We start from the raw sequence: 13,934 nt of genomic DNA on the forward strand, positions 1-13,934 counted from the left end.
TTCACGTAGCGGTTAGGTTAGTTGAGGAGATGTTGGCGTGTTACAGAAAAACTGATTCAAATTCTCACCTTTTCTTTTCTTTCTTTTTCTAATTGCATCATCAATTATCATTATACAAAACTAAAAACTTCAATATCACACATTTAACAAAACTAATATTAACAAATATTAAAATACAATATATCACGTTATGTTGAATCAACTTAACACCAAATTTAATACTATTATAACTTTTGTCGATTACTTTCATCAACCTAATTTATGTAATGTCATGTCATTTGCTCCTAATGAGAAAGAAGTACCTTCAATAGGGTTGTTGTCATTATCACAATGTCCTTCACTTTCTAATCACAAATTGTATGCATCAAGCAATCAAGAAAATGCATTTTTCCACTTTTTGACACAACCAATTGACATCACAAAAACCTTAAAATGGATCATGATTCTTGTGTACATTTTTTCATTAAATAAAATCTCAAATTTTGTAGGATTTGTCTGAAGCAAATATAATGAGTTTTAAGATTTAAGAAGAAGGTTTTTGTTTCTTTGGAACCCGATAGGCTCCAACAACACAAGCATGGTCTCTTTCAAAGGGTTCAAGTGTCACTTGCTCCATCGGTTTAAATTGCTCTGCTTGCAGCTTCTTCACTTCAGAAGCAAACACAGCCTCAGCTGGAACTGTAGAATCTATGCAGTTTGCCTATTGAAATATGTTTATATTAAATTAATTCCTAAACGTTATGAAAGATTGACCTTGATTTTGATATAAGGTTCAAGAACTGACCTTAATTGATATAACAAAATAGCCTCCGGATTTCAAGAAATAGGATGCATTGAGTGCTAAAATTCTAGCCTGAAAAAGGAATATAAAACAATCAAGTACAATGGTAGAGCTAGTGAAAGCAAAAGATACTAAAATTTTGACAAATCAAAGATACCCTTGTAACCATTTTAGAAAAAGAATACAAAAAATCGAATCAAATGACAAAAGTGGCATCAGAAACTCGGTTTTTGCATCATACAAGATGTCCTGAAGGGGAATCCGAGTAGCTCATCATATGCCAAATTGTAAATCAAACAGAATCCAAGAATGAGACTAAAAAAGAACAAATATAATAGAAATATTTGAGATGACAATAAACAACAACAATGTAAAATAAATGTAAGCATATAATGTTGTGAAAGAAAATGAGAGTGAAGGAAAAAGAGACCTGATCAGGTTGAGCAACATCAGAAAAAATAACATCAACCATGCTAACAAGCATTCTGTACTTGGCTGGATGTCTGGCATCTTCAATAATAGGAATAACATTTGTCCTCTTTTTAGCCATATTCACCAAATCTCTACCACTTCTATGAGAAAATTCAACAGCATACACGACTCCAGTCTAATAGTAGAAAAGGAACAAAGCAATTAACTTCTTGATATCGATTTAGATATGATCTATCAAATGAGAAAAGCAATCGTCTTTAATGAACCACTTACAGGTCCAACAAGATCAGATACATGAGAAACAGTTGTGCCAGATGCAGCTCCAAGGTAAAGCACACGAGAACCAGGTTTCTGAAACCAAAAAATAAGAAAAAAGCTCAATGATCAATTGAACATCACTGCTTCGATGATTTACAAAACTTACCATCCAAATATTGTCAACCCCTCCAAGAACAGCAGCAGCCAACTTTGATCTAAAGGGATTCCATACTCTATACTCGATCTTTGTTCCATCTTCATTCTGAATCCAATCAAATTGAAAATATGTCAAACTCAAATCAACGCAGACACTAATTCAATATAAAACAGATATATGTTAAACTATGAAAAAAACTAATTTGATTTTTATTAACTTGTACCTGAACAGAGATCCTCTTCTCATTATAAACAGCTTCACCAGGCACCATGTTTCTAGTGCAAAGAGCATCTTCCTTACCTTTAGCAATAAACACACCATCGTGTCTATGTGGTTCAACGATAACCTTACTCCCTCCCTTCATTCCACCACCACGTCCTCCTCTGCCACCACCGCGACCTCTACCGCCGCCTCTTCCACCAGCGCTTCTTCCGCCGCTGAATCCTCCTCCTCCTCTGCCTCTGCCTCCTCCTCCTCCTCTTCCTCTACCGCCGCCATCTCCACGGCCACCCCTGAATCCACCGCTTCCACCACGTCCTATGATCAAACATTAATAAATTCGTTTAATATCAGTAAAGAAAATAAAATTATTGTTCGCATTACGGGGAGAAACATACCTCCTCTGATTGGAGCTCTCATGTTTGTATTCAAGAAGAGGATTACTGCTGTTGCGGCTTGTTAGGGTTTATGTGTGAAGTAGTTAGCAGGGTTTATGGATTCTTATAAGAATAAGGGGTTTAGGGTTCTGGTTCCACATCTCTCGACAATCGCTCATGTGCTGTCATATAATTTTGACAATAATACATAAGTGGTCCCTTTTGTTTTATTCAATTCGAATATTTTCTTCCAAACAATTTTGTTACAAGATTGGTCTTTATGGTTTAAATTTCTTTTTACACTCTTTTTATTATGTTTTACTTTCTGTTTATTTTCAATTTAAAAAATAATAAATAAAAAAAACACTCTCACCCCTACCTCAGTCTTCTTTATCCTCAAATACTTTTAAATCTTCTCATATTTCCCTTTTAAATGGAAAACATGAAATTGATTTCGAAACAAAATCAAGATAGCATCTTCATGACAAAGATGAACGAAAGAAAATCAAAATATGAAGTTGATTAGAAACAAAATCAAATATCAAAATCTAGAGTTGATTGGAAGGCATCCCAAATACACTATTTTGAATCGGTATGTTGATCAAACATGAAATATGAAATCAAATCTAGTACCATCATCAAACTTGAAATTGAAAATCATAAACGTAAATAGATGTTCTTTTTCCAAGTTAATTTCTAGGTTTGGAATTGAGTATAAATGTAGTGCTTTTGTATCAGTATCCTGATTAAAGTTCATTTAGCAAGTAGGTTATTGTGTTTCTTTCTTCAATGAAGATGATAAAGAGTTCAGACTTAACAATCTAAACCTACCAAAGAATAACCCATAAGCATGAATGGAAGATCAGCTTTGGAATCAAATATGAAGGTATTGGGAAAAAATACAAGATTGACATATTCTATAGTGGTTGGTGGTGAAAAGTCCACTAATATGAAGACCTGGCAAATCAAACATAAATGTTAAACATGGGAAACCTTACAGCTCAATCAAGATGCAAACTAGGGATGAACATTTGGACTGAAAAACCAAAACAAAATTGAAACCTTTTAGGACCGTATAAGCTATTCGGGTCGCTTCTCATGTATGTATTTTAGGCTTATTCGGTTTGGGTTATCCGAATAGCATCTTAATCGAGCCTAAAGAACCGAACCGAAAATTGAAAAGTCATAATTTTTAGGGCAACTCTGAATTGTTATAGCGTCTTTGTTATTTGTCTGGTTTACCTGATTTTTTTTCCAACTTGTTTTCACAATTTAAACTATTGTTTACATAGTTTACATGAATTTTTTTGTTACATATTCATGAGATACATACCCCTAAACATGAGGTATTGGAGTTGATTTTTTTTTGTTTCAGCATGCTTGTAGGATTTTAAGGCAACTTTGAACTGTCATAACATTTTTGTTATTTGTCTGATTTGTTTAATTTTTTTTCTACCTCGTAGTTAACAATTTAAACTGTTATTTACATAGTTTATATGCATTTTTGGTTGTATATTCAATGAGATACATACTCCTAAACAAAGGGGTATTAAAGCTACTTTTTAAAACTAAGATTTACTTAATTTTTTTAATAGATCATACATATGTGTGAGATATTTTGTCCCCATAGAAGAAGTTTTCAATATTTGTAGATATATGGTTGGATCATTCAATCCACATTTGAATTTAAATAATTTGACTTCCTTTGATAGTTGTAAATGTTATCCGATTTGTTCGAGTTATTCGATTCTTTTTCGGTACTATTCAGTTCTTAATTACATTGTAAATGTTATTTGGTTTATTCGGGTAATAAACAAACCAGACCGGTTAATATCCAAACCAAATCAGACCCATGTTGGTTTAATCGATCTGGTTTTTGGTACCAGTAGATAATCTTATTCGGTTTTCGGGTTATTCGGGTTTGGTCTGGCTCCGACCCGGATAACATCCCTAGTGTAGACAAAAGATTAGATGTTAAAAGATTAGATATAACATCTCAAATCATAGAGAAATTATGTCAAGGAGCTTATGGTGTACACGCGTAACAACGATATGACGAAAACAAATATCAATGATCAAGTGTTGATTAATAGGTTTAAACACATTGATAGAGGAAATGAAAGATCTTCACCCACACTGTGTTGAATCCCCTTCGACAATAAATAAATAAATAAGCAAATAATTTCCGCTTTCAACTTAATCTCTTCCCTCGAAGGATTACGTGTCGCCTTTTGGGTACGAAGTCTCTCTCAATATTCTTAGTTTAGATAAGATGAACGGTTGGGAGTATTTGCAAATGAATGATGGGTAGGGGTGAGGATTGTTGGAGGTGGCGGTGGAGGATATAAGTGATAATATTGCCATATGATTATGATAGAGGGAAATTACAAGATTCTCAATGAAAATCATAAAAGCTACAAGGAAGAAAATGGAGAATAAATACTAGCAAGAGAAAACCCTACTGGGCTAAATCCTAAAGGGCCCATAAACATGTGGGCTAATAACATATAGGATAACATCCCCCATCAAATTCACAATGCCACAACAATAAGCATTGAGAGTTTGTTACATAATAACCGAAAACTGAGAAGCCGATAGAGCCTTCGTAAAAATATCTGCAAGCTGCAAGGTTGATGAAAAAACAGAAGCGATATGGTTCTGAGCTGTAAGCGATGACGTGTAAAGTGACAAACGATCTCAATGTGCTTCGTCTGCTCATGGAAAGCAAAATTCTTCGCAATTTGTATTGCACTTTTGGTATCACAGTGTAGGTGGGTAGGTGAAGAACTGTGAACTCCCATATCCACGCCACCGTAACCAGATAATCTCACATGTAGTCACAACCATATCACGAACTCAACCTCCATGGAAGATATAGAGACAGTGTCATGTTTCTTGCTCTTCCATGAAAATGAGAGACTCTACAAGAAATACGCAAAATTCGGTGGTGGATTTACGATCATGAAGATTGTCATCCCAATCAGCATCACTATAGGCAAATAACTCAATAGAAAACGTCGTGGGAAACAAGAGGGTTTGAAACTGAATGCCACAAATATATCTTAGAATACGGAGTACAGCTTCCCAATAAACTGAGGTAGTATTAGTAACAAACTGACTGACAACATGAACAACATGAGAAATATCCGGACAAGTAACTGTGAGATAAACCAAACTTCCCTGTAACACCCCGACTCCCATGTATAAGTTTTAAAGCCTTATATACATGTTTATGGACCTACTCGATGAGTTGGCTGCCCCAACTCGTCGTGTAGAGGCGGGTTATCCCCTATGGATTATCGGACCTACTCGATGAGTCATAGGACCCTGACTCGACGAGTAGGAGCTGGAAAATGAAACCCTAATTTCTAGGGTTCTACACCCTATTTAAAGGATCATTAGCCTCCACTAGCCTCCCTTACCGTCCCCCTTGAGCTCAGGAAACCCTAATCGCGATTTTACTCCATTTTGTGTGTTAAGAAGCTTGGAAGGTGTGTTTGTGGAGAGGACTTGAAGTTTAGGGAGCTTGGAACAAGGAGAAGCTTTTGGATCCGAATTCTACTTCATATTGGCATCATCTAGAAGGTAACAAGTCGTTACCTTGACTTCTCTCTAGCTAGATCTCTCCATGCTTAATTTTAGTGCTATTTCTAGGTTGTTATGGATATACTTCAGGTGTTGGCCATGATCTGAAGTTGTAACTTCATATCTGGACTCCTCTAGGTCCCAAATTCATAAAGCTATCAACTTTACTTTGTATTGATCTCTCACCATGCCCTAAACCTCATTATAGACTTGGTTTTGGTGTTCTAAGCCTTTAAGACCTTGCATGCACGTAAAGTTTGCAACTTTACGTGAAATATGTGCCTTAGGAAGCTAGATCTACAATTTGGAGCTTTGGAGTAGCATAAAAACGTATGAATGGGAATTTGACTAAAGGGACTCGACGAGTTGCATGGTCAAATCTACGAGTCCGATGAAGATTAGCCATTGTTGGTTTATGCATGAACTCGACGAGTCAGTGAGACAACCCGACGAGTCAGTTAGGGTTTTCCCCACCTTTGGACATGCATGGACTCGACGAGTTGTCTGGAAACTTGGCGAGTCAACTAGGGTTTTTGCGGTTTCTCGAGTTTTGGAAGGACTCGACGAGTTAGTGAACTGTACTCGACGAGTTGGGTCAACATGGACTGTTAACTTTGACTTTGACTAGTTTTACTATTGGGGGTATTTTAGTAAATTGGGAATTTATGGAAGCGGTCCTATGATGAATATAGGTGGTGGAGTTCGTGGATGTGATTCGAGAGTTTGATCTTAGCACTACAATTCTACATTTGTGAGGTGAGTTCTCCTTACTATATCAACAAGGTCTAAGGCACCAATGTCGGCCCTTTTCGGATTTGTATATGGGTTTATTGCACGATATGCTTTATGATTTGTATCTTGGTTATAGGATGGTTGCTATGTTAGTGATATGTTAGATCGGTATCCTGGTTATAGGATGGTTGCTATGTTAGTGATCGGTTAGATCGGTATCCTGGTTATAGGATCCATGTTAGTGATCTGTTAGATATGTATGACTATATGTACATGCTAGCTAGCATATGATATTTATGTGCACATGTTTATTTTTATTGGGGGTTGGGTTGAGGCGAACATGTTTTGTACTTAAGCCAACATACCGAGGGCGGACTGGATAGACTACAAACCCGAGAGGGCATACTAGTCAGGCCGAAGGCCCGACAAGCGGTCCGGATAGGCTAAAGGCCCTGAGAGGCAGTCCAGACGTGCCGGAGGCTCGGAGAGCAGTCCAGATAGACTGAAGGCCTGCGAGGCAGTCCAGTCAGGTTGATGGCTCATTACACATGTTGTTTATTTATACGATATGATTATGATTGTATAACATTGGTATTTTGGGAGAACTCACTAAGCTTCGGGCTTACAGTTGTTGATTTTGTTTCAGGTACTTCTAAAGATTGCGGGAAGGCGAAGGCATGATCTTACACCTCCTTATGTTTTATGATTTGATTTTGGGATACTCTGACACTATACCATTTTGAAAACAAGTTTTGTAATAATTATTGGTTTTAAAATGCTTTAAAAAGTTTAAATTTGGCATGATTTTTATGGTTGTTAGATTCCCATAATAGTGCGATAAAGATTCAGATCGGACAAAGGAACACCATCAATAGGAGAGTATCGTGCATTGGTTTCAAGAGGAGTATCAACAATCCGATTGTCAGAGAGGTCTACCCGTGTAAACAAGCTATATATATATATATATATATATATATATATATATATATATATATATATATATATATAGTCTGAGAAAGAAGATACCTTTTCTTAGACTGAGCTACCTCGATACCCAAGAAATCAACACAGTAAGCCCAAATCCTTCATAGAAAATCGATGAGCTAGATCATGCTTCAAAGACTCAATACCACCATGTTCATCACCAGTAATAATCATGTCATTCACATATAAGGACAAAAGAATTCATCAAGCACTCAAGCATTTAACAAAAAAAGACGAATCATGATTAATTTAGACAAATCCAAGAAAAGTAATCATTGTAGATAATTTCTTAAACCAAGCATGAGGTGCTTTCTTGAGACTATATAATTCTTTGTAAGCCGACAAACCTCACTAGGCTGGTACCGAATTCTTGGGGGAGGAGACATATAAACCTATTCATGGAGGGCACCATTTGAAAAAGGAATTCTTGACATCCATTTGAAAGATCTTCCACCGTCGAACGAATGTAACTGCAATCATAGTACGGACTGTCGTCATCTTTTCCAGTGGGGCAAAGGTCTCCTCTAAGTCAAAACTATATTGTTGGGAATATCCTTTTGCTATAAGTATGGCCTTGTACCGCTCAACTGACCTATCAACTTTTGTTTTTTATCTTGTACACCCAACAACAACCTATCATATGTTTACCAGGAGGAAAGGAAACCAAATCTCACGTATGAGTCTGATGAAGAGCAGTGAGTTCCTCAACCATAACATTCTACCAAAGAGGATCTAAAACAACTTTTGTATACAATTCAGGTCCAGACAGATGATGGATGCTCGCTATAAATGAAGAAAATGGTCCTGGGTATGTAGAGTAAGCAAAATCCGGAAGCTTGGTGGACTTGATAGGACGATTAGACCTCTTGATGGGTGGTGGAGGTGGATCTTCAATTTCAACAGTCGAAGGGGTAGATTCAAGAGCAAGAGGAGTCGATGAACTCTCTGAAAAAGTGGGTGTTTCATGAGCTTAAGGATCAGGTGGCATAGATGGGTCTCGAGCCTCTATCTCGTCATTTAAAGGATCAGTATGCAGAAGGTCTGAATTCGTTACATTGTGGGTTGTAGCAGGAATCGAGTAGAAAGGAATATGTTCCAAAAAAGTGACATGTCGGGAAACATATAACTTATGACTCATAGGATCATAGCGACGGTATCCTTTCTATCCAACACCATACCCCAAAAACACACAAATAGCAGATATTGGCCCTAACTTGTTCCTCTCAACATGAGGACGAAGAACAAAACAAATACATCCAAAAAGTCATAAGGCAGAGTAGTCTGGTAGATGACCATATAGCTTCTCAAAAGGAGACATCTCTGAATTCAACGAAGTAAGGATATGATTAATCACATAAACAACCATTATGACTGCTTCTCCCCAAAAGGCATCAGGGGCCTACGCAGACATGAGCAATGAGCGGACCGTCTCAAAAATATGACAGTGTTTTCGTTCTGCCACACCATTTTGTTGGGGAGTGTCAGTACACGATGACCGGTGTATGGTACCATCAGAAGCAAGTAACTAATTAAAATCATTAGAGCTATATTCACCCTAAGTCATACCTGAAGCACTTGATCACAACTGAATGTAGAGTTTAACAAGAGCTCTAAAATTGTTGTAAATGCCAAGGAAATCATATATGCGTTTCATAAGATAAATCCATGTAAATCGAGTATAATCATCTATAAAAGATATATAATAGGTTGACCCAACCTTTATGGATACTGGTGCAGGACCCCACACATCGGAATGAATAATATCAAAAAGAGCAATAGAGAATTTTACCAGTTTACAACCACTACAATCAGAAATATCGCAAGTGTTCAAATAACCCAAGGCACCACTAAATGATAGAAAACTCAAATGTGATATAGACATATGTCCCAAACAAGAATGACAAAGATAAAACTCATAAGACAAAGGAATCAAACGAAAAGAATACAAATCAATGTTGGAGGTAACAACAACATATACTTTGAGAACCTCCAAGACATATAGTTCCCCCACCATACGGCCGATCCCAATCACCTTTATGGGCGTGTTGATCCTGTATAACATAGATAGCATCGGAAAAGAATACCTAATTACCAGACTTACACAACTGTCTGACTAAAGTAAGATTTCAAGTAAGTTTGGGAATATAATAAACATCAAGGAGAGTGATATGAGAAATAGAGACAAACCCAACACCCTCGACAAGCATAGATGTATCACTAGCAGACATAACAGAAATAGATGACACATGTGACAAAGAAGTAAATGATGACAAATGAGGAGTCATGTGATGGGTTGCACCAGAATCTAAAATCCACAAAGATGAGGGAATACCTGAGGTACCAGATGAAGTAAGAATAGAATGAGACATAAATGCAAACATGACAGTAGGATTAGAGGCCAAATACTGTATGAAACTCTCAAAAACCTTGGGATCCAATTTAGGTGGTGGCATGTTTCCAATAGATTCTGTGTCAACTGGTGGTGTAGCAGCAACAACAAACTGAGGAGGACGAGGTGTCCATGGAGGAGTACTAGAGGAACATGGTTGAAACTTCTGTTTATCATACCTATTCTGTTATCCCGACTGATACTGACCAGATTTACCCTTGTTGACTAACAATGGACATTAAGCTTTCCAATGATTTTTTGTTTGCAGAATGCACACTCATCATAAGCAACCCTTGGAGTTTGTCGAGACTGATTAGAGGAAACAACAAACACAACAGGAGTGGAAGTATGGATGAAGGTTGCTTTAAACCCGTTATCCGCGTGAGACTTTATATGAGTCTCTTCAACAATCAGCTCATGAACAACAGAATCCATTGAGGGAAGGGGGGAGCAATGATGAATCGTTCCACGCAGGCCTTCAAAATCAGAACGCAAGGCCATAAAAAACTGGAACAAATATTGTTTTTCCCTCCTAGCAATATAAGACTCAAAATCTTTTAAATCTTTAGATTCAGTAAGAGTCAGTTGATCCCATAAATCAGACATAACATCATAGAAATATTGAATACTCTGGTCATTTTGTTGAAGGGCACGAATATCATATTCCAACTGATACTGTTTAGCAAAGTTGGAATGAGTATACGGTCTCTCGAAGTGATTCCAAACTTCCTTTGTTGTGTCATATTTAACCAACTGCATACCAATAGACTGAGTAACAAAATTATTAATCTAAGTAATGACCTTGGAGTTATCAGTCTCCCAAGCATCAAACAACAAATTGGAATTCTCGACTTGAGGCACCGAGGGTTTGGCTTTAGTCCCAATGACATAGCCACACATATTCTTCCCACGAAGGAAGTTCTTCATAACATAACTCCAATACGTATAATTCTTTCCATCTAGATGAGTACTGACCGACTTAAGGGAATCATCATTTACAGTCATGTTGACAATGAATAAATAACCACAACAATAAATAAGCAATATGAGAATGAGAAGAGCAACAAACCAGTGGAAAGCAATCAATCGAACATCAACAACGAACTAACAACAACAAATGAACACCAACCAGCAAACGAACATCATCAACGAAGAAGCATCAAACAAATTGAAAACGAAACGACTATAGTAACCCTAGATCTGCGCCACATATGACTGCCATAAAACATTCTAACAACATATCAAACATCCGCTCTGATACCATGATAATACTGTCATATGATTATGATAGAGAAATTACAAGGTTCTTAATGAAAAACATAAAAACTACAAGAAAGAAAGCGGAGAATAAATAGTAGCAAGACAAAACATTAATGGACTAAAGCTTAAAGGGCCCATAAACATGTGAACTAATAAAATATAAGCTAACAATAAGAAGCGAAAAGAAGAACGAATGGGGTGGGACGGGTATAAGTATAAGTGATTTGGGTATGTGGGTGTGTTTTTTTCCTTGTTTTGTAAAATTAATTTAAAATAAAAAAATATAAAAGATATCTAAGTTTTTTATATGCATAAAGGACCAATCAAGCAAAAAATTAGAACCACATAGACCATACGTATAACGAAAAAAGTTATAGATAAAATTCGTAAATTTAAAGAACCACAAGGAGTATTTATATAATTTGATGTATATATACTATTATTTTTCCATTCCATAACTCGTGGACCAGCAAACTTGGGCCGCGTAATTGGATCCATTTTATCCACATAGTCACAAAGATCATTATATTTTTTCTTCCGTTTTCATATATATTAATTTCATGTTAGTAATTTATACTACAACATAGGCAAACCTTAGCTCCTATCAAATGAATAAAATTGTATATGATTTTATTGAAATAATGGCAAGCGAACCATGTTGAGACTTTCGCTTGAGAACCTAAAAATTCAACAAATTATAATGAAAAATGAAAAACTAGTGGAGTGTAAAATTTCCAAATTAGCTTATCACATTATGGTTTTCCATTGAACTTTGAACTTCAAAACACACTTTTCATAAAGTTATTTATCCTCAGTTTTAATGGAAAACATTTCATATTATGCCTGTCGATTTAGCTATCAAGTGGCTGCCGGAGTTGTTGCTAGCGCCTGAGAATCCCCGGTGGTGACATCAAGTGGTGATGCTATTACCTGAGAATCCTCAGTGACGCCTACAGGAGTTGCTGGTGTTGCCTGACTATCCTCGGTGGTGGCACCAAGAGGTGTTGCTGCCGCCTGAAAATCCTCATTAGTGGAGGCGGTGGTGGCAGCAGCAGGTGTTTCTGTGGTTGTTGCCTGAGAATTTTCAGATGTAGAAACAGATAAAGGGGTGGAGGACAAAGTAGGTATGTTGTTGGTGTTGCGTAGTGCCGGATTTTTGAGTTCATCAAGGCCAATTTCTTTTTCAAGGGTGCTCTTGAATTCCCTAGAAACTTCCTATAAAAATATACATACCATTCATGACACCAATTTATTTCAAAGTTGTGAAAATTATGTTTGAAGACATTACCTGAAGTTCCCTAATTGTCGGTTGAAATGTTCGTAAAGTTTGCCCTAGATTTTTTGCAATCTGCAATCAAAAGCAAACCCATTTATTTATGATTTATCAGATTAAATGCAAATGATATCAAGAAATTAGGGTTTTTAAGGTGATAAAATACAATACCTCAGCAAGACCTTTAGGGCCAAAAACCAACAATGCGACTACTCCGATCACTAAAGCTTCAGGAGCCCCAACTCCAAATAAAGATGCAAACACAACTTTCCCTCGACATTTCTTTCTCTTTTCTGCATACGCAGATCACCACAAGCATATCAAGCGTAAAAATACACAAATTCATTCATAATCCATCTGTTCCAAAAGGATTGACTTTTTAGTCAAACTAAGAGCTTTTCAACTTACAAATTGATATGCATTTCAAAGTTTTCTACTGTTTTTTTCTGCTAGCTCTAATCAACTATGAATAGGTCGAAGATGGTGTCAAATTCATAACAGGAGTCTACAATCTACATCATTCTCCATGAGTAATGAGTTCGACTATGAACGGAGGGAGGGTATATCAAGATATGAACATTAACTTACTCGATAAAAGAAACTTACCAAATCTCAAAGATTTTAGCGAGATTGAAAACCCATTGTGCCTGAGGCCATTCCAAGAAGAAAAAGAAGCTAAACCCGTTTGGGGAACGAATGTTATTGAACGAAGTATTTGGTTTTTAGGGTAGGAAAAGGAAAGTGCGGTGTTAGAAAGAGAAGCAATAAAGGGATATGTTCTAGAAACAGTCGGTAACGGAGATGAAGTGTGAGATAGAGAGGAAGGATGAATGAGGGTTGCAGAAGCCATTGGTGATTGGTATGGTGGTAGTTGGTTATGGCGAGCCGATCTGAGCTTCACTTCTGGGGAAATGTTTTGATTGAAAGGCAATTGGTGTTTGTTTGGATGTGCCGATGTGGTGGTAGTTAGACCCTGAAGACAATTAAATATCAAGCAAAGTCAAATGTATGTAGTTTTTGACATAAGATTTTTTTTTTTACTATAATTCTTTTCCATTTTTTTGTAACTTTTTGGTTTATCAATTTTTTATAGGCAACAATTTTGATGAATCTAAACCAACTTCTTCTAAAACTAACAAACAATTCTTTTAATCTAAACCAACAAACATCTTAAGTTAAAACCAATTCTTAGATATAACATTATAGGTATAAAACTAACCATTCCTTTTTATAAAAATAAACAAAAGAAAATAAGAAACATTTAGATGTGGATGTCAGATCTTTCTCACGAGGATAGGAACGCAGAAAGCTTCAGCATGAATCATGATATGATAAGCAAGCAATTAAGCATTTCCCCCGACCAAATCCAAGCTCTAATTGTCCAAATTCCAGTTGCATCTTCAACTTCCTTCATGAAGGTCTTCTGAAAAGTGGATTTTTTTGGATATGTTATCAATGTTCAAAGGCATTTAGACAATACGAGAATA

General features: G+C 36.5%; 3 protein-coding genes and 1 non-coding gene across 4 annotated transcripts; all 4 read right to left on the reverse strand.

The window, feature by feature from the left end:
• Window positions 1-410: 410 nt before the first annotated feature.
• LOC145070262 (rRNA 2'-O-methyltransferase fibrillarin 1-like) lies at window positions 411-2,393 on the reverse strand. Its single transcript, XM_079017195.1, has 7 exons — window positions 2,246-2,393; window positions 1,852-2,165; window positions 1,638-1,733; window positions 1,487-1,564; window positions 1,212-1,388; window positions 785-853; window positions 411-700 (listed from the first exon to the last, which is right to left on the reverse strand). The coding sequence occupies exons 1-7, from the start codon at window positions 2,265-2,267 to the stop codon at window positions 524-526; spliced, it is 933 nt and encodes a 310-aa protein (XP_078873321.1). The 5' UTR covers window positions 2,268-2,393; the 3' UTR covers window positions 411-523.
• Window positions 993-1,064, reverse strand: LOC145071752 (small nucleolar RNA snoR60). The gene has a single exon (XR_013690760.1). It is a non-coding gene; the product is annotated as a small nucleolar RNA snoR60 (small nucleolar RNA).
• A 6,711-nt stretch (window positions 2,394-9,104) lies between the features above and the next one.
• LOC145066625 (uncharacterized) lies at window positions 9,105-10,919 on the reverse strand. Its single transcript, XM_079013913.1, has 4 exons — window positions 10,716-10,919; window positions 10,141-10,667; window positions 9,713-10,057; window positions 9,105-9,576 (listed from the first exon to the last, which is right to left on the reverse strand). The coding sequence occupies exons 1-4, from the start codon at window positions 10,917-10,919 to the stop codon at window positions 9,105-9,107; spliced, it is 1,548 nt and encodes a 515-aa protein (XP_078870039.1).
• A 974-nt stretch (window positions 10,920-11,893) lies between these two features.
• Window positions 11,894-13,423, reverse strand: LOC145070588 (sec-independent protein translocase protein TATB, chloroplastic-like). Its single transcript, XM_079017528.1, has 4 exons — window positions 13,054-13,423; window positions 12,619-12,740; window positions 12,463-12,522; window positions 11,894-12,389 (listed from the first exon to the last, which is right to left on the reverse strand). Exons 1-4 carry the CDS (start codon window positions 13,295-13,297, stop codon window positions 12,033-12,035), a joined length of 783 nt encoding a protein of 260 aa, XP_078873654.1. The 5' UTR covers window positions 13,298-13,423; the 3' UTR covers window positions 11,894-12,032.
• Window positions 13,424-13,934: the final 511 nt, after the last annotated feature.

The sequence above is a fragment of the Lactuca serriola genome, chromosome 8, assembly GCF_051521515.1.
Source record: "Lactuca serriola cultivar US96UC23 chromosome 8, Lser_US96UC23_V15, whole genome shotgun sequence".
NCBI classification, from domain to species: Eukaryota; Viridiplantae; Streptophyta; class Magnoliopsida; order Asterales; family Asteraceae; genus Lactuca; species Lactuca serriola.